Below are 22,240 nucleotides of genomic sequence, written 5' to 3'. Positions count from 1 at the left end.
CCTCCCAAGAATCCTCCCCACTGCCCGCTCTGGTACGCCCTGACCAAGACCCCCTCGGCATAAACGTGCTGGCACACAGCTGGCCCCCTGGCATGCGCAAATATGCGTTTTCCCCCAGTGAGCCTACTTGCACAGACCCTGTGTCGTCCTGGTAGCACCCTACTGGCCCGCCCAGGCGTGGTTCTCGGACCTCACGCTCCTCACGACAGCCCCCCCGGCGAATTCCCCTGAGGAAGGATCTTCTTTCTCAGGGACGGGGCACCATCTGGCACCCGCGCCCAGACCTCTGGAATCTCCATGTCTGGCCCCTGGACGGGACGCGGAAGACCTAAGCAGTGGTAGACACGATCACTCAGGCTAGGGCCCCCTCTACGAGGTGCCTGTATGCCTTTAAGTGGCGTCTGTTCGCTAAGTGGTGTTCTTCCTGTCGGGAAGACCCCCAGAGATGCGCAGTCAGATCAGTGCTTTCCTTCCTGCAGGAGAGGTTGGAAGGGAGGCTGTCCCCTTCCACCTTGAAGATGTACATTGCCGCCATAGCAGCACACCACGACGCAGTCGACGGTAAGTCCTTAGGGAAGCACGACCTGGTCATCAGGTTCCTAAGAGGCGCCAGGAGGCTGAATCCCTCCAGACCGTGCCTCGTTCCCTCATTGGACCTCTCTGTAGTTCTTCAGGATCTACAGAGAGCCCCCTTTGAGCCTTTGCAGTCAGCCGAGCTTAAGGCACTCTTCTTGAAGACTGCCCTTCTGAATGCGCTCACTTCCATCAAGAGGGTAGGTGACCTGCAAGCGTTCTCTGTCAGCGAAACATGCCTGGAGTTCAGTCCGGGTTACTCCAGGGTGATCCTGAGACTCTGACCGGGCTATGTGCCCAAGGTTCCCACCACCCCTTTAGGGACCAGGTGGTGAACCTGCAAGTGCTGCCCCAGGAGGATGCAGACCCAGCCCTGTCATTGCTGTGTCTGGTGCGTGCTTTACGCATCTATTTGGATCGCACACAGAACTTTAGAATCTCTGAGCAGCTTTTGTCTGCTTTGGTGCACAGCAGAAAGTAAGTGCTGTCTCCAAGCAGAGGATCGCCCACTGGCTCATTGATGCCATAACTATGGCATATGTTGCCCAGGACATGCCGCCCCCGGTAGGGCTACGAGCCCATTCTACCAGGGGTGTAGCAGCTCCCTGGGCCCTGGCCAGGTGTGCCTCTCTAACAGACATTTGCAGAGCAGCGGGCTGGGCAACACCCAACACCTGTACAAGGTTCTACAACCTCCGGGTGGAACCGGTTTCATCCCAGGTAGTGGCACGTAACACAAGCGGATAAGCCCAGGATAGCTGGCCGGGTGTATCGCTTGCACATAGCACTTTCCACCTCCCTTGGAGCTGAAGACGTGTGCCATTAATTCCCAGTAGTGTTCACAAACTTTGTTCCCTGGTTGACTTCCTCCGAGCCCTGTGGCAGTCGAGTTTTCGGAGAGATTCGCTGCCGGCCCAGTACACGCGCTAACTAAGAGCCCTGTTCTGGGGTAGGTGCTCCGCATGTGGCGGTTCCCTATAAGGCTAACCCCATGCGATTATATGTCTTCCGCTAATTCGTTTCCCTGTTGGAAAACTGTGTCTTCCTTGGGCAGAGCCCCTCTGCCCCAGTCTCCATGTTTGTAGTAACTTCTCCCCCATTGGGCAGGATCTACCTTGAAGACTCTCCACATGGTTGGAAAGACCATGTGACGTATTTTTCCACTTAAATATCCCCCCCTCTCTTTGGGCGAGGTGTTGTCTCCGCTGTGTCTTCCCCTTGGGAGGGACACCCCCCGACTAGACCTGGCGGCCCAGTCGGATAATCCCCCTTCTTTTTTAGGGAGTGGAAAAAAAGAAGGGGAAAAGAGGCCACGACTGGGTTAAGCCTGTCTCTATCTTTTGGGTAGTCGACTTGTCCCCAAAAGGGCCGTTCGACACTCATAACTATGTTGGGTCACTACATCGACACAACGTGTCACTACATCGACACCAACGTTGAGTGAGTGACAGATAGGGAACGTCTTGGTTACTTGTGTAACCTCCGTTCCCTGATGGAGGGAACGAGATGATGTGTCACTCCTGCCACAACGCTGAACTACCCGCTGAAATGGCTGGACCTTATATCGGCTCCTCAGTATAAAACCTGAATGAGTGGTTGTATACCAGCTCCTTTTATACCCGTATGTCCGGGGAAGTGGCATGCAAATACCACTCGCCAATTTTCATTGGCCTTTTATCAAAGACCAGAGGTGTTTTGGGCTCCCAAGAGTGACTCCTAGTGTCACTACATCGACACAACGTCTCGTTCCCTCCATCAGGGAACGGAGATTACACAAGTAACCATGACGATTTACACAACACAATTTAAAATCTAATATACACTTAATTACACATAACACAATATACAAATAATAACATACAATGTACAGTATACAATACACACAATATAGAATACACATTATACAATGAAAATAGTATATATAGTATATATAAAATATACAGTAGGTTGTATTGTACTGTATTGACATTCAGGCTGTTGGTTGATAGTAAGTTGCCAGTGTGTTGTTAAGAGAGAATATAATTTATGACAGTCCTTTGTGAGATATAAGAGTAATAAGAGTAATAAAGTGCAGTGCTGATGTATTTTGATCGTGAGAGATCAAGAGTTCAAAAGTCTGATTACTTGGGGGAAGGAGCTGTCAAGTAGTCGGGTGGTGCGGGTCCTGATGCTGCGATACTGCCTGCCTGATGGTAGCAGTGAGAACATCCCATGGCTCGGGTGGCTGGAGTCTCTGATGATCCTCCGAACTTTTTTCACACACCGCCTGGTATATATGTCCTGGAGTGAGGGAAGCTCACCTCCGATGATGTGTCTGGCAGTTCGCACCACCCTTTGCAGGACTTTGCGGTTGTGGGCAGTGCTATTGCCATACCAGGCAGAGATGCAGCCATTCAAGATGCTCTCTACAGTGCTGGTGTAGAACCGTGTGAGGATGTGGCGGTTCATTCCAAACTTCCTCAGCCGTCTCAGGAAGAAGAGGCGCTGATGAGCCTTCTTCACAACGGCCTCAGTGATGTGGACACCCAGGAACTTGAAGCTGCTGACTCTCTCCACTGGTGCTCCATTGATGGTGATGGGGCTGTGTTCTCTGTCTTTTCTTCTGAAGTCCACCACAAGCTCCTTTGTCTTACTGACGTTGAGGGAGAGGTTGTGCTCCTGACACCAGTGTGTCAGAGTGTGCATCTCCTCTCTGTAGGCTGTTTCATCATTGTCAGTGATCAGACCTACCACCGTCGTATCATCAGCAAACTTAATGATGGCATTGGAGCTGTGTGTTGCCACACAGTCATGTGTGTACAGGGAATACAGGAGTGGGCTGAGAACACAGCCCTGTGGGGCTCCAGTGTTGAGGGTCAGTGATGAGGAGATGTTGCTGCCTATTCTAACCACCTGGCATCTGCTTGACAGGAAGTCCAGGATCCAGCTGCACAGTGAGCTGTTTAAGCCAAGAGCCCGGAGTTTCTCATCAAGCTTGGAGGGCACTATGGTGTTGAATGCTGAGCTGTAGTCTACAAACAACATTCTCATATATGTGTTCTTTTTTTCCAGGTGGGAGAGAGCAGTGTGTATTGTGATGCAATGGCATCATCAGTGGAGCGGTTGTTGCGGTAAGCAAACTGCAATGGGTCCAGTGATGGAGGCAGCACAGAGCAGATGTAATCTCTGATTAGTCTCTCAAAGCATTTGCTGATGATGGGGGTCAGAGCAACAGGACGCCAGTCATTTAAGCAAGTGATTTTGGATTGCTTTGGTACAGGCACAATGGTGGACGTTTTAAAGCATGTGGGAACTACAGACAAAGAGAGGGAAACGTTGAAAATGTCCGTAAAAACACCAGCCAGTTGGTTCGCACATGCTCTGATGGCACGGCCCGGAATGCCGTCTGGACCCGCGGCTTTGCAGATATTCACCTGTCGGAAGGATCGGGTTACATCTGCTACAGAGACGGAGAGTGAACTAACCTCTGTAGCTTCGGCCGCGAGAGCTCTCTCCGCGAGGGCGGTGTTATTTTCCTCGAAACGAGCATAAAAAGTATTTAGCTCATCCGGGAGAGAGGCAGCAGTGTTCATGGCGGAGTTTTTATTCCCTTTAAAATCCGTGATGATGTTAATTCCCTGCCACATGCTTCTAGAATTGGTGGTGTTAAACTGTCCTTCAATCTTGTTCCTGTACTGACGTTTTGCTGTTCTAATAGTTTTTAGGAGGGCATAACTGGCTTGTTTATGCTCCTCCGCATTCCCGGAATTAAAAGCGGAGGTCCGCGCATCAAGTGCCACGGGAACATCACTATTAATCCAAGGTTTCTGGTTCGGGTAGATCCGTATTGATTTGTAGCCATCCCGGAAGGGAGAGTAGCAATGGTCCAAAACCCGGTCTCCTCGTGTGTTAAAACTAATGTGTTGGTGGTATTTTGGTGCGACTGATTTGAGATTGGCTTTGTTAAAGTCCGCGGCCTCAGGGTGTGCGGTTTCCTGCTTGCTTATTATCCCATTACAGTTCCTTGAGTGCCTGGTCTGTGTTGGCTTGTGGCGGGATGTTCACCGCAGTTATAATGACTGCTATGAGTTCCCTCGGTAGCCAGAATGGTCGACACAGAAGCATGAGAAATTCCAGATCAGGAGAGCAGAAAGACTTGATAGAATGTACGTTCCTCTGATCACACCAGGATTTGTTGATCATAAAACATACACCACCACCTCTGCTTTTACCTGAGAGGTCTTTCGCTCTGTCCGCTCGGTGCACGGTGAACCCCGCGGGTTCAATGGCTGAGTCTGGAATCTCCGCAGACATCCAAGTTTCTGTAAGGCAGATAATGCAGCAGTCCCTCATCTCTCGTTGGAAAGAGATCCGTGCTCTCAGCTCGCAGAGCTTGTTGTCCAGATACTGAACATTTGCCAGTAGAATACTGGGTAGCAGGGGTCAATTTGCGCGACGTCTTACTCTGATGAGAACACCGGCTCTGTTTCCCCTTTTCCTTTTGCGTTTCCGCGGCCGGGCTGCCCAGACAAAGGGTTTAAGTCCGGTTTACGGTGTGTAATTGCAGAACCAATGTCCAAAAGTGTTTGTCTGTCGTAGACAATAAGGCAGTCAAAATCCAAGACAAAAAAACATAAGAATTGTAAACAAAACAAACAAAAAACTACAATGTTGTGTCGGAGCTCGCAATGCAGTAGCCATACTCGGTGCCATCTTGAGTCCATATTTAATGATATGAGAAAACAATGTAGTAGGGTTAAGGTTAGGATTAGGTTTAGGGTTAGGGGTAGGTGTAGGGTTTCTGTAGGACTCTAAATAAACACAAAAAACACAGTGTGTGAACATTCAATGCGGCTTTCACAAGATTTTAGGTAACTGGAGGGTTACCTTCTAGAAACGACCCTATATGATCCCTGTGTCCGAAACTGCATACTGTCACAGTATGTACTGTATTTGATGAAGGACACACTTCACGACCAGTAAAACAGTACATTCTTTAGGTATGCATGCGAGTAGTATGAATAGATTCCAGACATACTTCATCCGGGGTACGTGGGTATTGACCCATGACCCGAATATACAACGTAAGAACAACTGCGGAAATTATCCGCTCTGATTTTGTTAAAAAAGCACTATTTAAGCACAAGAAACAACTTTCTTGGTATATACAGTGCATTCAGAAATTATTCAGACACCTTAATTTTTTTCACATTTTGTTATGTTGCAGCCTAATGCTAAAATGCTTTACATTATTATTTTTTTCACATCAATCTACAATCCATACCTCATAATGACAAATCAAAAACCAGATTTTTGATAACTGCAACTTTATTAAAAAGGAAAAACTGAATACTGTATTTGTACCGTATTTGATGAAGGACACACTTCACGACCAGTAAAACAGTACATTCTTTAGGTATGCATGCGAGTAGTATGAATAGATTCCAGACATACTTCATCCGGGGTACGTGGGTATTGACCCATGACCCGAATATACAACGTAAGAACAACTGCGGAAATTATCCGCTCTGATTTTGTTAAAAAAGCACTATTTAAGCACAAGAAACAACTTTCTTGGTATATACAGTGCATTCAGAAATTATTCAGACCCCTTAATTTTTTTCACATTTTGTTATGTTGCAGCCTAATGCTAAAATGCTTTAAATTATTATTTTTTTCACATCAATCTACAATCCATACCTCATAATGACAAATCAAAAACCAGATTTTTGATAACTGCAACTTTATTAAAAAGGAAAAACTGAATATACTTATATACACATTGTCATAAGTATTCAGACCCTTAACTCAGTACTTAGTTGAAGCACCTTTGGCAGCGATTACAGCCTCAAGTCATTTTGGGTATTATGAGACAAGCTTTGCACACCTGGATTTGGGTTTTTTCTGCCATTCTTCTATGCAGATCCTCTCAAGCTCTGTCAGGTTGGATGGGGACTGTCGGTGGACAGCCATTTTCAGGTCTCTCCAGAGATGTTCGATTGGGTTCAAGTCCGGGCTCTGGCTGGGCCACCACCATGCTTTACCATTGGGATGGTATTGCGTAGATGATGAGCGGTGCCTGGTTTCCAACAAACATGACGCTTGGAATTGAGGCTAAACAGTTCAATCTTCATTTCATTAGATCAGAGAATCTTGTTTCTCACAGTCTGAGAGTCCTTTAGGTGCTTTTTTATGTATCTTGCACTGAGGAGAGGCTTCCATCTAGCCACTCTGCCATAAATCCCATTGGTGGAGTGTTGCAGTGATGGTTGTCCTTCTGCAAGTTTCTCCCATCTTCACAAATGATTTCTGGAGCTCAACCAGAATGACCATCGGGTTCTTGGTCGCCTCTCTTACTAAGGCTCTTTTCCCCCGATTGCTCAATTTGGCCAGGCGGCCAGCTCTAGGAAGAGTAGTGGTTGTTTCAAACTTCTATTTAAGAATTATGGAGGCCACTGTGCTCTTGGGAACCTTCAATTCAGCCGAAATGTTTTTGTAGCCTTTCCCAGATCAGTGCCTTGATGCAATCCTGTCTCTGAGCTCTGCAGGCAGTTCCTTTGACCTTATGGTTTGGTTTTTGCTTTGATATGCATTTTCAGCTGTGAGACTTTATATAGACAGGTGTGTGCCTTTCCAAATCATGTCCAGTCAATTGAATTTGCAACTGGTAGACTCTAGTCAAAGTGTAGAAACATCTCAAATATGATGCTGAGAAATGGGATGCACCTTAGCTAAATTTCAAGTGCCATGAAGTGAGTGGCCTGAATACTTGTCAATTTGATATTAGTTTTTTATTTTTAATAAATTTGCAAAGTTATCAGAAATCTGGTTTTTGCTTTGTCATCATGGGGTATGGAGTGTAGATTGATGTGAAACAAAAAAATTATTTAAAGCATTATAGCGTAAGGCTAAAACATAACAAAATGTGAAAAAAAATGAAGCGGTCTGAATATTTTCTGAATGCACTGTATAGCACTTACAGTTGAGAAGAGCCATCTGACTCGTGGTTCACCGATGTTTTTTTAAATCCAGCATTTTGAACATGACGTCGCCTCAGATCCCGAGGGATTATGGGATTGTAAAGTGTCCAGTTGCCAGAAATAGTAGGTCATCCAGGTATTTCTTGTTCAAACTAAAATGCTGCATTATAATAATCAGCTGTCTACTCTGGAAGTGCCCATCTGCAACACAGTTTGGATAGTAGGCTATAGTTTTCTACTTGAGATCGTTTTTGTTGTTTTTTATTTTATTTGCTGATATACCATGGTATAAACAGTATAGCAGAATTGCTACAGTTAAAAACATTTCTATACCATATATACTATCATACCGCCTAGCCCTAAATGCAATTTCTTTTTTCTGAAGAGATCATTTATTTGATTATTCATTCTCCTCCCATTCTTTCTATCTATTTAAAATATGTGTGTGTGTGTTGTGCAGGAGAGCTGTGTGAAGATAAGATGGATTTCTGTGCTTCAGAGCTGAACCCATGTCAGCACGACTCAAAATGTATTCTGACTGCTAAGGGCTTCATGTAAGTTTGATCAACACTACCTGTATCATAGTCTTAGCCTCAGACGGCATGAGTAGAAAGATAACTAGATATCCACAAGCAGAACTTTTTCTGAAGAACCACTGTTTCTGAATTATGGTTGTGAAATAATTAGTTCTTATTACTTGGGCTGAAATTTTAAACACAAACTAATTTCTTGAGTGTTTTCTGTAATAGTTTTTTGGGACTATTTGACCATTATTTGAGTTATTTAAACATCGGTCTATTGTTGAGGTGTCATCCAATTCATATTTACAGTACCTGTGAAGGCAAAAAAAATGTTTTGGCTTTACATGGTTGTACCATGAGCGTGCAGATCTTTGCCAGAATATGTTGCAAAGTGAACAAATCCTAATGCCAGTAATCAAAAGTCTAACTTCCACCTGTATCATGCCAATCTGAGTATGGTCCTATGACTCCTGGGTCAAAAAATGACTGAGGTCAGGAATCGGTTATTAGTGATGTTAAGAATGACCACACACTTGAGTCAAAATAAGTTAGCATTTCAGCTCCTAGACGAACATGTCTTTTAACAGGACATTTAAAGGGGTCATGAACTGCCTTTTTTATTTTTTACTGTTCTCTGAGATCCACTTATAATGTTATCAAGACTTTTACATAAAAAAACATCATAATTTAGTAATAGGCTATTTTCTGTCCTGTTTTGACCCCCCCCCTCATCGTAACACACCGTTTTAATAGGCGTGGCGGATTGTAGACTCGGAAGTTAACGCCCACTGGTATGATTGGCTAACAGTTTTGCATATTTAAAAAAACCTTTGCTTCTATGATTAGGTCCCAAAGTTCCAAAGGACAGCTGTGTGCCCACCAATGTAAACTTCTGCATGTATGTTTGACAGCCTACATCCTTCATAGATGATGCTGCTGTGATTTAGGTTAAAAATGCATAAATACGCAGTACATATCAAATAACAGACAAAGCAATAAAAACAGTTACTCACACTTGTGTAGTGCGACATTACTGTCAGATCCAATATAGTTGGCACAGCATCGTCTTTTAGTTTCAATCTTTCTGAAAATCCTTCGTCGAATTGTGCCTTGTTTGTAAACGAATCCGAGGAAAAATGAAGTGAACAAAGGACCAAGTTCTTACTGACGTGGTCTGGAACTTCATTAAAAATAAAGTTCATCCACTCTCTCCTAATGTTGGGATCAGAAGGAAGGCAATGCAAAGACTGTGTTTTTCCACAACTTGGCAATGCACAGCATCTTGTTGTCTTCGGAGCCATCTTTATCGTTTGGTTTCTGCGTAGACCTGCATTTGCCTCTCTCGTTATTTACCTACTACATGCGTGAATTGGTGGGCAGGGCTAAACAAGCAGTGATGTAGAAGCAAGCGTTGATCTTCTTCTGCGGAAGCGGTGCTTAGCCACACTATTACGTAATAAAGTGGCACATTCCACATCCTGTCGTTTTGGCAGATTGGCTTCAATATAAGCTGTTTTTAGACTAACGAGAAAGTTTTGAATTCTGAAACTTACAGGATGTTTTTATAGTACAATGACCTCTTATATTTCAAAAGATCAAGGGAATTTTGATTTCTCAATTCATGACCCCCTTAAATCCTTCCCTGTAAAAACAGTATAAAAAGCCATTCAACAGTCACTTGTGTGTTCTGTGCTCTGTTGATGTGTGTATGTGAGCAGCTGGCCACATAAGTTAATTTGTGTTTTTATGCCTAGTGGTGCATATGTAAACATAATGCTAGAGCTGTCTGGAATGCAGCTGCAGTCTCAGAGGTTCTGCACTGTGTTTGGGTTTTGATATTCCATTACAGCTCTCCTGTTGGGTTTACTATAGAAATGGGTTTGAGGGGAGGGGTTCAAAGATTATACTATGCGATTTGATGGGATGATGAATGTGTTTATGTAGCTTTAAGAGCTTTTAGGGTTTGTGTAGAGTCATGGAAAGTAGACCCTCTTTCAATTCAGTGGTTTTACATATCAGGTCAAGTAACACCAGCTTCTAGAATTAGAATTATTAAAGCTAAATTCAGATAACACACTTGTTTCATTATGTACAGTATAAAGAAAAAAGACAAATCTACAACTGAATTGCTGAAGCAGTGAATAAGTGTTGCTGTGGCAGGACCTTAAGTTACTGAAAAAGTTTTTATGGCTTCTAAATGTTGGCTTATTTTCATTTAAATGAATCTCCATGAATGCACAAGAAAAGAGTTAAAGACCCCAAAAAATAAAATAAATAAATAAATAAAAATAAAAGAAATTGTGCCTTTTAGTTCAGTTTTGTTATCTTTGAGGTCATCTATGCACGTGTACTCCTTGACGTTGATAAAATTAAATTTTCGCATTTCAAATTTACAGTTTTTCTCTTCCGGGAAAATGGGTCAAATATATTGATGCTATATTGATCATCTTGCACTACATAGATTTTTGACAAATCAATTACTCTCTAGAATGAGAATGTCCCTCAGGGTAATGCCACCTGCAACCCACTAGCAGCTAGAAAATCATGGCCATGACATATACTAAAGCCTACAGGCTATTGAAAACAAAAGGATAATCCTTTTGATATGTCCCGCCCCAACTTCCTGTTTCATCAGGATTTAGGTCAACACAGGGGGAAAAAAACACACTTTTTAAGCAATTTCATTGGGTCTTTTAACTTAAAGATGAGGCTGTGATTTTTTAATGTTCTGTGATAGTCACAGTGTCTTGGTGTGTGTTTATAGGTGTGAGTGCACTCCAGGTTACACAGGGGAGCACTGTGAGGGGGATTTTGATGATTGCGAAGACAATAAGTGTAAAAACGGTGCTCAGTGTATCGATGCTGTGAATGGCTACACGTGTGTGTGTCCAGTAGGGTACAGGTGAGCATAAATGCACATGTAATATATCACAGACACACTAAAGTGATCATTGACAGGTCATAAACAGACCATTCAGAGTTTACCACGTGACACATCTGTCCCTCTGTGTGATTGTGCAGTGGGCTGTTCTGTGACTTCTCTTCTCCGATGGTACTGCCCAGAACAAGTCCGTGTGACCACTATGATTGTGCCAACGGTGCACAGTGTGTTGTCAAGGACACAGATCCTGTGTGTCAGTGTCTCCATGGTTACGAGGGCATGTGGTGTGAGCGATTGGTCAGCGTCAACTTCATCAATAGAGAATCTTTCCTACAGATCCCCTCCAATCTTATAACAGAACAGGCCAATATATCACTCCAGGTATATATGACCTACAATTATTATTCTACTTTTATTCTGTTCTGTGTGTGTGTGAAAGAGAAATTAAGGTAATGTATCATCATGTATGCATGCAGTATACACACTCATGTGGTGTGTGTGTGTGTGTGTTTTATAGATTGCCACAGATGAGGATAATGGAGTGTTGCTTTACAAAGGCGATAATGAACACATCGCTGTTGAGCTGTACAGAGGCAGACTGAGAGTCAGTTACGACTCTGGGTCCTATCCCCCTTCTGCAATCTACAGGTGCACACACACACCTACTATACCTTGACCCCGTTAACACCTGGTATTAAGATGCATTTCAGGTGATCCAATCACAAGTGGTCAGCACTAAAAACAGGTGTACAAAGGGTTTTAAAATGTTTTGTGATCAGATCACATATGGAGGAAGTCAAAAGCACATGGGACCACATTGTATTTGAAGTGTTGTAACTAGGGTTGCAGCGGTATACCGGTTTCACGGTATACCACGGTATGAAAATTGACGGTTTTCATACCATGTACATTTGCTTATTTACGGTATTGAGAAAGAAAATGCAACCAGATGGAGAATCTCACCTGTGCATGCGCATCTCCTTTCCTCCTCGACTGCCGGCGGGGGAATGTCAGACTTGTCAACTTGCGCCACACACACACATGCAGCGGAGAATATGTCAGAGAGAAGCAAGGTGAGGGGGTCTGACATAAGTGAGTGTGTGTGTGAGTTAAAGCAGTGTTTTTCAACTGGTGGGTCGCAGGTCTATTTAGACTGGGTCGCGGACAGCAGGGAAAGAACAATGCCATGGTTCTCCCATTGAAGATATTTCAGCGGCCGCCCAAGTGATAGCCTATTTAGGACTGCCGAGGCAGATTTAATGATAATCTCGCAATCAGCTAAAGGCTTCTCATCTGCACTTTCGTACGAGTGTAACGGAACATATGAAATAATCTAAAGGTAGAATCTATTAGACCTCATTTTATATCAACAGTGGCAGTTGTAGTTAAAGTTTCAAGTTGTGTTTCAGCTAGTACTTATTTTTTCAAAAATACTATAATTTGGTATTATTATTACTATTATTTAAGACTAGCTACACTGACCTAACCATGGTAATGAGGAGCCTTTCCTCCTGTGTAATATGTATGTTCTGTTTGAATTATGTTTAAAATTAGAAACAAACGGGATAATAATGGGCTCATATAAGTAAATATGCTTTTCAATTTTTAAAAGGGGGGAGAGAAACGTCTTGGTTACTGATGTAAACTCTGTTCCCTGATGGAGGGAACGAGACATTGTGTTGATGTAGAGACACTAGGGGTTCGATCTTGAGAGCCCCAATCACCTTGCTTAAAATAGATAAAGCCAATGAGAACTGGCAAGTGGAATTTGCATGCCACTCTCCGCCCCGGACATACGGGTATAAAAGGAGATGGTGTGCACCACTCATTCAGATTTATGATGAGGAGCCGATAGAGAGTCCCGGCCATGTCAGCGGCCGGTTCAGCGCCACGACAGGAGGGTCACAACGTCTCATTCCCTCCATCAGGGAACAGAGGTTACATCAGTAACCAAGACATTCCCTGTCTGTCACTCACTCGACGTTGTGTCAATGTAGTGACACTAGGGGTTCCTATAGGAAATGCCACAGGCACTGAACCATGTCACGAGGTACGGAAGTGTGGACACGGGCAAGCTGCTGCGTGCCTCGCAGCGAGTGCTCAACCACATCGTGACCTTCCAGCGAGTTAGGTAAGGCATCTCCCTAGTCCCGTTAAGGGGGGAGGAGGCACTTACCCAAGGAGGCTTTTTAGAATAGCACTGGGAAGTGCTCTTCCCTCTCCAGGAGGGAGGGCACAATGGAGACCACATCCTACCGGAGGGAGGTTAACTCACATGTGGAGAATACCTCACATGGACTTACCAACGGGGAAGTTCACATATGGAATGATACCACCGGAGGACCCTATCTACAGATAAGGTATGCAGCAACAGTGGCCGAGACAGAGAAATCTCTGGCGAGGGGAAACATAGGTTTCACCTACGGGGAAACCGAACAGTGGACACTTATCATACGGGATTACCAAGGAGAATCACCACGTATGGAGCACTGAGCCCGAGCACATTGGCTCACCTGAAAAGGGGCATACCACGAGTATTGGGCCTGGTGCCATAACTCCTCTGCCGAGTTCATCACCGAACAGTGCTTAAGAATTAAAGAGGCGTCCGGGGTTCACCGGATATGGGGAACTGTTGTGGACAAAAGGCGCACATTATCACCTTTGAAAAAGGGGAAAAGAGCAATGCAAGCGGTACACCCAACCGCATAACACTCGGATCGAAACTGGCTCTATACGTAGGTTGTAAAACCTCGCAAAGGTATTGGGTGTAGCCCAACCTGCAGCTCTGCATATGTCTGCTAGAGAGGCCAGTGCCCAGGAGGACGCAGCACCTCTAGTGGAGTGCGCCCGGACTCCTAAGGGGCATGGCAAGTCCTGCAATTGGTATGAAAGGAAAATGGCATCCACAATCCTATGGGCCAGCCTCTGCTTGGAGACAGCTTTCCCCTTCTGCTGCCCTCCAAAACAGACAAAGAGCTGCTCTGAGCATCTAAAGCTCTGTGTGCTGTCCAGATAGATGCGCAGGACATGAATTGGACAGAGCAACGGCAAGGCCAGGTCTTCCTCCTCTGAAGGGAGCGCTTGCAGGTTCACCACCTGGTCCCGAAAGGGAGTGGTGGGATCTTTGGGCATGTAACCGGGCCAGGGTCTTAAGATCACGTGAGAGTGTGCCGGCCCAAACACCAGGCATTCACTGGTGACAGAGAGCACTTGCAGGTCCCCAACCCTCTTGATGGAAGTGAGCGCCACCAGGAGGGCTGTCTTCAGAGACAAAGTGCTGAGCTCGGCCTGCTCCAGGGGCTCAAAGGGGGCTATCTGTAGGGCAGGTAGGACCACAGAGAGATCCCAAGAGGGAATCAGGTGCAGTCTAGGAGGATTCAACCTCCTTGCGCCCTTGAGGAACCTGTTGATCAGGTCGCGCTGTCATGAAGGTCTCCCGTCCAGTGTATCATGGTATGCTACTATGGCAGCCATGTACACTTTCAGGGTAGAGGGAGACAGCTGTCTCTCCAGCCCTTCCTGAAGGAAAGACAGCACATCTCAGCACATCTCTGTGGGTCTTCCCCATGGGAAGAACACCAGTTCACGAAAAGACGCCACTTCAAGGCATACAGCTTCCTCATAGAGAATGCGCCAGAGAGGTGCTACTGCCAGGAGATCCAACCAAGATCCAACCAAGAACCAAGTCCGGTTAGGCCAGTACGGTGCAACGAACAGGACTTGCTGCCCGTCCTCCATGACTTTGCACAGAGTCTGTGCAATGAACCCCCAAGGCCAGCTGTGCGCCAAGGCATCCATGCCGAGGGGGGCCTAGGACAGGGAGTACCAAAGTGGGCAGTGAGAGGACTCTTGGGAGGAGAACAGGTCTACCCGCGCCTCCTTGAATCTCTCCCAAATCAGCTGGACTACGTGGGGGTGGAGTCTCCACTCCCCGCGGAGCGTTACCTGCCATGAGAGCACGTCCGCAGCATGGTTGAGGACGCTCGGAAGGTGAGTGGCTCGCAGAGATTTCAACGTCTGCTGACTCCAAAGGAGGAGGCGGCGGGCGATTTATGTATGCTACGGTCGCTGTGTTGTTGGTCCAGACTAACACATGCTTGCCCTGAATCAACGGCTGAAGCCTCCTCAGGGCCAGCAATACCGCCAGCAACTCTCACTTGACACTACCTGCCCGTTGCACACGGCACCCCAGCCTGAGTTTAAGGCATCTGTCATGACCACAACGCACCTTGAGACCTGCTCTAGGGGAACACCTGCCTGTAGAAATGCCAGGTCTGACCAAGGGCTGAAAGTCTAATGGCACTGTGGCTTGATAGTCACACGCCAGGTGCCGTGGCACCATGCCCACCTCGGGACTCGAGTCTGTAGCCAGTGCTGGAGTGGTCTCATATGCATCAACCAGAGGGGGAGAACCGCAGCCGAGGATGCCATATGCCCCAGGAGCATCTGAAATTGTTTCACTGGTACCACTACCTTTTGCCTGAAGGTCTTCAGGCAGGTCAGCACTGACTGAGCATGTTCAGTCATAAGACGTGCCTTGAGAGAGTCCAACTCCATACCGAGAAAAGAGATGCTCTGCACAGGGGAGAGCTTGCTTTTCTCCCAGTTGACCTGAAGCCCGGAGGATGGAGGCACCCTCGCCCCCCACTGTATTGGAGAGGTTGCCACTGAACCTGGGCGGGCATCTGGCGAACTGGATTGCGTAGCCGAGGCTAATTGTCCTGATGAGCCACCATGAGGGGCTGGAGTGCGCTAACCAGGCCTCCAGCCTCCATGATAGCAGCACCAAGGGGACAACTGGACTTACCGTGCCCGGGCAGGGTGGTTTGCGGCAAGGCAGAGCAAGCGCCCCACCCGGAATAAAGCCCAGGGGGGACGTGCTGCTCCGCAAGCCTGCAATGGTGGCCGGTGGCTAGGGTGGGCAAGTGAGCGACCCCAGAGTCCAGCACACTTACCTGTTCGACAGCTGTCTCTCGACGGAGAACGAGGGAACGGGAGGTACTCGCATTCGCCTGATTGACCGGAAAGACTTCCAGCGCCTGGCTGTCATGAGTGCGCTGACCCAGGGAATGAGGAAACTGCTTTTTTATTGACCCAGAGGGCACTTGGCGATGGAATACTCACCACACGCTGGCCCAAGGGCAATGGTAGGGCTGCAGAGAACACCCGGGCCAGACCGGTCAAAAATAGTTGCCTCATCCCTGGGCTGCCCATATCAGGACCACCACAAAGCCCGTCTGGGGTTCTTGGGGGCCAGCTGATGGGCAGGTGGAGCCGACTTCCCACGGGAGGATCTCTTTCTCTTAGGCCTGCGTACGGGCTCCGATGGTACAGGAGCCGGGGCCGGCACTGCAGGGGAACAGCTCTGGTGAGAAGCAGACAGGGCATGGGACTTAAGAGGCCTGAAGTCGGACGAGTCGCACTGTGGCAGGATGTGCTTAATTACCTCGGTCTGCTTCCTCACCGTCGAGAACTGACGCCAAAAAGCCCCCCTTGGGAGATGCAGTTCCTGCATCAGATCTTTCAGCACCTTGGCCTGGTGGACCTGCAGGATGCCCATGGTGTGCATGGCGGAAGTGGCCTGACCCACGGCCTTGTAAGCCTTCATCATTAAAGAGGAAGAGAACTTACAGGCCTTGGAAGGGAGCCTTGGTCGGTCGCACCAGGTGGCTGCGCCCTGCGGGCATAAATGCACCGCTATGGCACGCTCTACCGGGGAAGCTAAGCAAATCCCTTTGCCGCTCCGCCGTCGAGGGTAGTCAGAGTGGACGAGCCTGCGAAGCGTGTACAGGCAGAAATGGCACATGTCTTCAGCTCAGAGGAGGTGAAAGGCGCTAGGTCTGTTTGTGTTGCGCAAACCACGCATCCAAGCTTCATGCGAGGTGGACCAAAGGGACAATCTCGTCGGACGTACCGGCAGGTGGGGCCTCGCGGCGGGGCGGAGCTCGAGGTGCCACACCATGTCGTGGCCATGCTGAGTTCAGGGACATTGAAGTACTTACATGGCTCATTGTGACCACCCCCGGAACAGCCTGGGATGGGGGAGGAAGAGGCCTGTCCTCGTGACCCGTGGAGACTGTCACATCAGGGGCGGATTTGTGCTACAGCTGGGCACTCAGGGGCGGGGAGACTGCCGCTGGAGCGCCAAACCTGCCAAATAGAGTGGTGGACGGTGGTCGTGATGACGGCCGTGCACACTGGATACGTGACCCAGGGAACAAGGAAACCGCTCTTGCTGAACTCTAGGGTACTGCAGCCACTTGGGCATGCAGCGCAATTAAATGCAAAGATAACAAAAGATTCTCCTCCCGGCCCTCGACCGGGGGATGGAGTAGTCTGCTTACCAGCTCCAGAGCAACGGGTTTCATCATCCCTGGGTCGCCCGTCTCAGGGGCGCTTCGAAGCCTTTCGCGGGTTCCTGGCGGCCGCGAGATGGGTGGCGTCTGCTTCCTGCGGTGGGCTCCACGCCACGGCCGTGCCACAAGGGCGGGCTTGCAGGAGAGCCATGGTGTGCAAGGCAGAGGCGGCTTGTCCAGCGGCACCATAGGCCTTGGCCGTCAGAGACGATGTAAACTACAGGCCTTGGACGGGAGCTTTGGGCGCCCAGGCCAGGTGGCGGCGCTCTGCGGGCATAGGTGCACCGCGAGCACCTTTATCCACCGGGGGATTGCCGAATAGCCCTTGGCCGCCCCACTATCAAGGGTAGTGAGGGCGGGGAAGCTGAAAGATTGGGACCAGGCAGTAAAATGTGCCTCCCACGACCTTGTCAGCTCTTCATGCACTTCAGGGAAGAAAGGAATGGGGGCGGGGGCATGGCTTTGAGTGGCGCTGTGAGCCCAGGAACCAATCATCGAGACCCGAGGGTTCAGGGGAGAAAGGAGGGTTCCACTCTAGCCCGACGCTCGTGGCTGCCCAGGAAAGCATGTCGTTATCTCCGCGTCAGCCTGTGACTGCGCAACTGCACCCAAAGGGAGGAGCCCAGCTGAGGCTTACGCATCCGACTGGACGAGCCCGCTCTCCGATGCTGCGCTCGAGAGCTCATCACTTTCGCGGGCTCCGAATAAGAGGTCGAACTCACCGTGAGACGAGCCGGCGGACTCATCCGGAAGCCCGATCGGGGCAGATGAGCGTGCTGGGGAATGGGAGGTCTGCAGGGGGATACCCGGTAGAGGTGGTCCCATTGGGGTCCCCAAATCGCCCCCAGTGCTAGCCGCGCTGGCCTCATACCTGTGGGTAGAAGGACCGAGGCGGGGAGCCTCTGAGGTGGCTTGCTTTCTTATGAAGGTAAGCCGCGACCACATCGTTGCCATGGACATGTTCTCGCAATGAGTACATGACCCATCCACAAACGCTGTCTCCGCGTGAGCAGTGCCCAGACACGAAAGACAGTGATCGTGACCATCAGAAGGCGAGAGATAACAAGCGCAACCAGGAATAACACAGAAAAGACGTTCCGTGTGACCTGCTCTTTTAGAGAAATATACTCTTTTAGAGAAATATACTCTTATTTCTGCCGAAGCGCCCAGGGGCATTCTCTGCAGTGCACCAGTGCAGAGGAGGGAGAAACCGCTGAAATGCGCCATCAGATCCAGCAGAGGTGAATGAACAGTTGTGGGAATTCAGCTCAGTGAGCATGATCGTTCGGCTCCAAAGAGAAAATCTGAATGAGTGGTTGCATACCAGCTCCTTTTATACCCGTATGTCCTGGGGAGTGGCATGCAAATACCAATTGCCAATTTTCATTGGCCTTTTATCAAAGACCAGAGGTGTCTCGGGCTCCCAAGAGTGACCCCTAGTGTCACTACATCGACACAACGTTGAGTGAGTGACAGATAGAGAACCATGAACAAAACTATGCAACATAAGAACCAGGATACATTAAATACAGGTTATGTTTTTACTATGGTGGGTCGCCATTTGATTTCCAATGTAAAATCTGGGTCCTGAAGCAAAACCAGTTGAGAACCACTGAGTTAAAGGTACAGACAGGAGTACAGACACTGTCATGCACCTACAGTATATGTTAATTATTAATAATCATAGAACATTACTTTAAAAGCTCACACAGCTGATGTTATTTTTCATTTAGTAGTTCATTTTACATGCTATGCTAACATGTAAACTAACATGCTTTAGTTATATAACATATTATGGTTACATGCTATTTTTTATCATCGGGAGACTTTTTATACACATCCATTAAAAAAAATGGTTTAAAGTTTCAATTATAATAAAGCATTTGTTCAACCAACTTTCACTTCTTTAAAGGTCATTGCAACTGATAATAATAATTGTGTAATACCGTATACCGTGATACCGTGAAACCATGATATTTTCTGAGACGGTTATCGTACTGTGAAAATGTCATATCGTTGCAGCCCTAACCACTGATGCGTCCCGGACAGCAATGAAGCACCATCCCTCACCTGCTGCGCTAAAATTAGAGCTTTAAACTTTGCTGGTTATGTGCTGCTTTAAAAGTAAATTATGGTCTGATCGGAAAAATTTAAAAATCAAATACATAAACAAGTACGAGAACTTCACGGATCTTCTTCAGCATTTCTGATATTAACATGCAGTGACATCTGACAAGCACACACATATCAAATCAATCAAATCAGATCCTTTTATTGTCACAACACCATATCCACGAGTGTACAGGTGGTGAAAAACTTGAGTGGATGCTCATCAACAATGCAGTGTGAACAAATATCAGACCACAAAATACACAACAGATGATATACAGTATGTACAATATTAACATATACAATATACACAGATATACACAGACTCAATGTACAGATAATATACAATGTACAGTGCACAAGGACTAATATACAAATATGAAATATACTGAAATATATATAAATTAATCTCATCTAAAAGAGAAACAATGTGGCAGTTTTGTTTGCGCTTTGTCTTTTCTGACTTTCCGCGGTTTATTATCATACAGTAACACAATGGAATACTGATTGATGTACAGTATGTCATCATGAAATCCAAACACAAGTTGTCACAGGAGATGCATTTGAGATGCATGGTAATACCAGGTGTAAACAGCGATGTGTCTCTCCTCAGGGTATGAAAATAGCACACGCCATATGCCAAATGCAGGTACATTTTGAAAGTGGTGGGTCACTTTGGTCATCTGCTTACAGCTGTGGCGGGTGACATGCAAGATGTCTCAGAGTGACATATGACAAGAAATGCCTTAGACACACTTGAAGAGATTATATTTTGAAAAACAAATGAAAGAAAAGCTTTTGATGCGTGTGTCTGATTCACTGTTTGTTCAGAGGTTCAGTGGCACTGCCAGCGAGAGCGCTTCTTGTAGAACAATCACGTGTGAAGAGTTTTCACTCTTTCTTCTCTGTCAGTCACCTAGAAATAGTTCACAAGAATGGTGTTGTATGTGTGAAGTTGAATGCTGCAAATGATCTCCGACCATCTCAAGAGCTCCTTGAGTTTAGTTGGCTTTATTTGCAGGGAACAGTTTGTGTTTGTGAATGCAACTCTCAGGTTCACTGTATTTTGACATTATAATTCCAATAAATCCAGATAATTGTGGCTGTATACATTACCATACAAAGCAAAGGGCATGCAGTGACATTGGGACTACAAGTAAACTATTGTGTGTCATCATAATTCAATACAGCCTCAGAAATGGTGATAAAAGTTGATCTTCTGTGCTTGTCTACTCTTTAGCCTCTATGTGTGTTTTGCAAATTTTCCATTATGATAATAATATTATTATGGTATTTTTATGTGTAATAAAGAACATATACATATAGTTTATATAAACAGTAGAAAAAAACCAAAATCTATATTTGAAGTGGCTGGTAAAAAATCAAAGTGGCTAGTAGGCAAAAAAGTCAAATTTCGTACGCTGGTCTCGCCATATGTGATCGAATCACCTGAGACACATCCTAATACCAGGTGTAAACGTGGTCACAGTGATTCCACTGGTACACACATTAAGGAAAACTTTGTCTTAATTGGTGTACTAAGGAAAAAAAGTCATTGGGAAAAGAGAAATGAATAATCCAATAACCGTTTACTCAAGAACCCTTTTTATCCTTGATGAACAGTAAAAAAAAAAAAAAAAAAAAAAAAGAAAGAATTTTTTTTTTTTAGTGGTTTAAACCAGTTATTAAATCTAATCTAAGGCAAGAGCAGGTTACAAAATTATCTTTTTTGCCACAGCTGGTGAATGCCCAATTTTACCAGCCACATTGATTTTTTACCACCCACTTTAATTTTTCATGTATATATTATTATTTGGTACTTTATAGAAGAAAAATAACTTACCAGCACAGGCTCACCAAAACTGGCCAGTTGAAGACTGGAAAAACATATCCTGGTCTGATGAATTTTGATTTCTGCTGAGGCACACAGATGGTAGGGTCAGAATTTGGTGCCAACAGCATGAATCCTTGGACCCAACCTGCCTTATGTCAACAGTCCAGGCTGGTGGCTGCGGTGTAATGGTGTGGGTAATGTTTTCTTGACACACTTTGGGCCCGTTAATACCAATCAGTCGTCGTTTGAATGCCACAGCCTATTTGAGTGCTGTTGCTGACCATGTTATGATTATCAGATGTTATTATTAATATGTTATATTAATGTGTTATTATTATCATAATGATAGCTTCACAATTTTTTTCCTTAGTACACCATGGAGGCTAAAGAGTAGACAAGCACAGAAGAGAAACTTCTTGTTCAAGCATCATTTATAAGGCTTTACTGAATTATGATGGCAAACATGACAGTTTACTTGTAGCCTCAATGTTTTTATTAATTCTTACAATAATAAAGAAAAGCAAAAACATATATGTATATATATATATATATATATATATATATATATATATATATATATATATATATATACACAATCAACATTTAAACCCAACAACAACCCCTCCCCCTCCCAATCCCCAACCTCGCCCCGATCCCCAACAAAAATCCCTGTGGTCACACATGAGTAAAACACCAAAAAAAAATTGCAAACAAACACACACAAAAAAAATGTATATATGTAATAATCATACTCAGTTAAAACTATACTACTCTCTCCACACCCCACCCCGAGAGCCCTCCAAAAACTCAAAATAGTTGCCCCATTTCCCAACAAACAAATCCAAGTTACCCTGTATTCCAAATGACACCTCTTCAAAAGCCGCCACCCTCCCCATCTCCGTGCACCACTCCCGAAATGGGGGCGCACCAACTGATCTCAAGTCCCTCAAATAATCTGCCTGGCGATCATCACACTGGTTAGAACCCAATTCTCTATGTGACTATTC

General features: G+C 46.0%; 1 protein-coding gene across 3 annotated transcripts in view; it reads left to right on the top strand.

Moving 5' to 3' along the window:
- LOC127444264 (slit homolog 2 protein-like) overlaps window positions 1-22,240 on the top strand; it is a 199,330-nt gene that overhangs the window by 163,264 nt on the left and 13,826 nt on the right. For all 3 annotated transcript variants that reach the window (XM_051703541.1, XM_051703540.1, XM_051703539.1), the window contains 4 exons: window positions 7,993-8,086; window positions 10,818-10,955; window positions 11,075-11,315; window positions 11,452-11,582. In XM_051703541.1, the coding sequence (XP_051559501.1) occupies window positions 7,993-8,086; window positions 10,818-10,955; window positions 11,075-11,315; window positions 11,452-11,582 (604 nt within the window). The remainder of the gene's footprint in view (window positions 1-7,992; window positions 8,087-10,817; window positions 10,956-11,074; window positions 11,316-11,451; window positions 11,583-22,240) is intronic.

This window comes from Myxocyprinus asiaticus, chromosome 7, assembly GCF_019703515.2.
Source record: "Myxocyprinus asiaticus isolate MX2 ecotype Aquarium Trade chromosome 7, UBuf_Myxa_2, whole genome shotgun sequence".
NCBI lineage: Eukaryota > Metazoa > Chordata > Actinopteri > Cypriniformes > Catostomidae > Myxocyprinus > Myxocyprinus asiaticus.
This window is presented reverse-complemented; position numbering and strand designations above follow the sequence as displayed.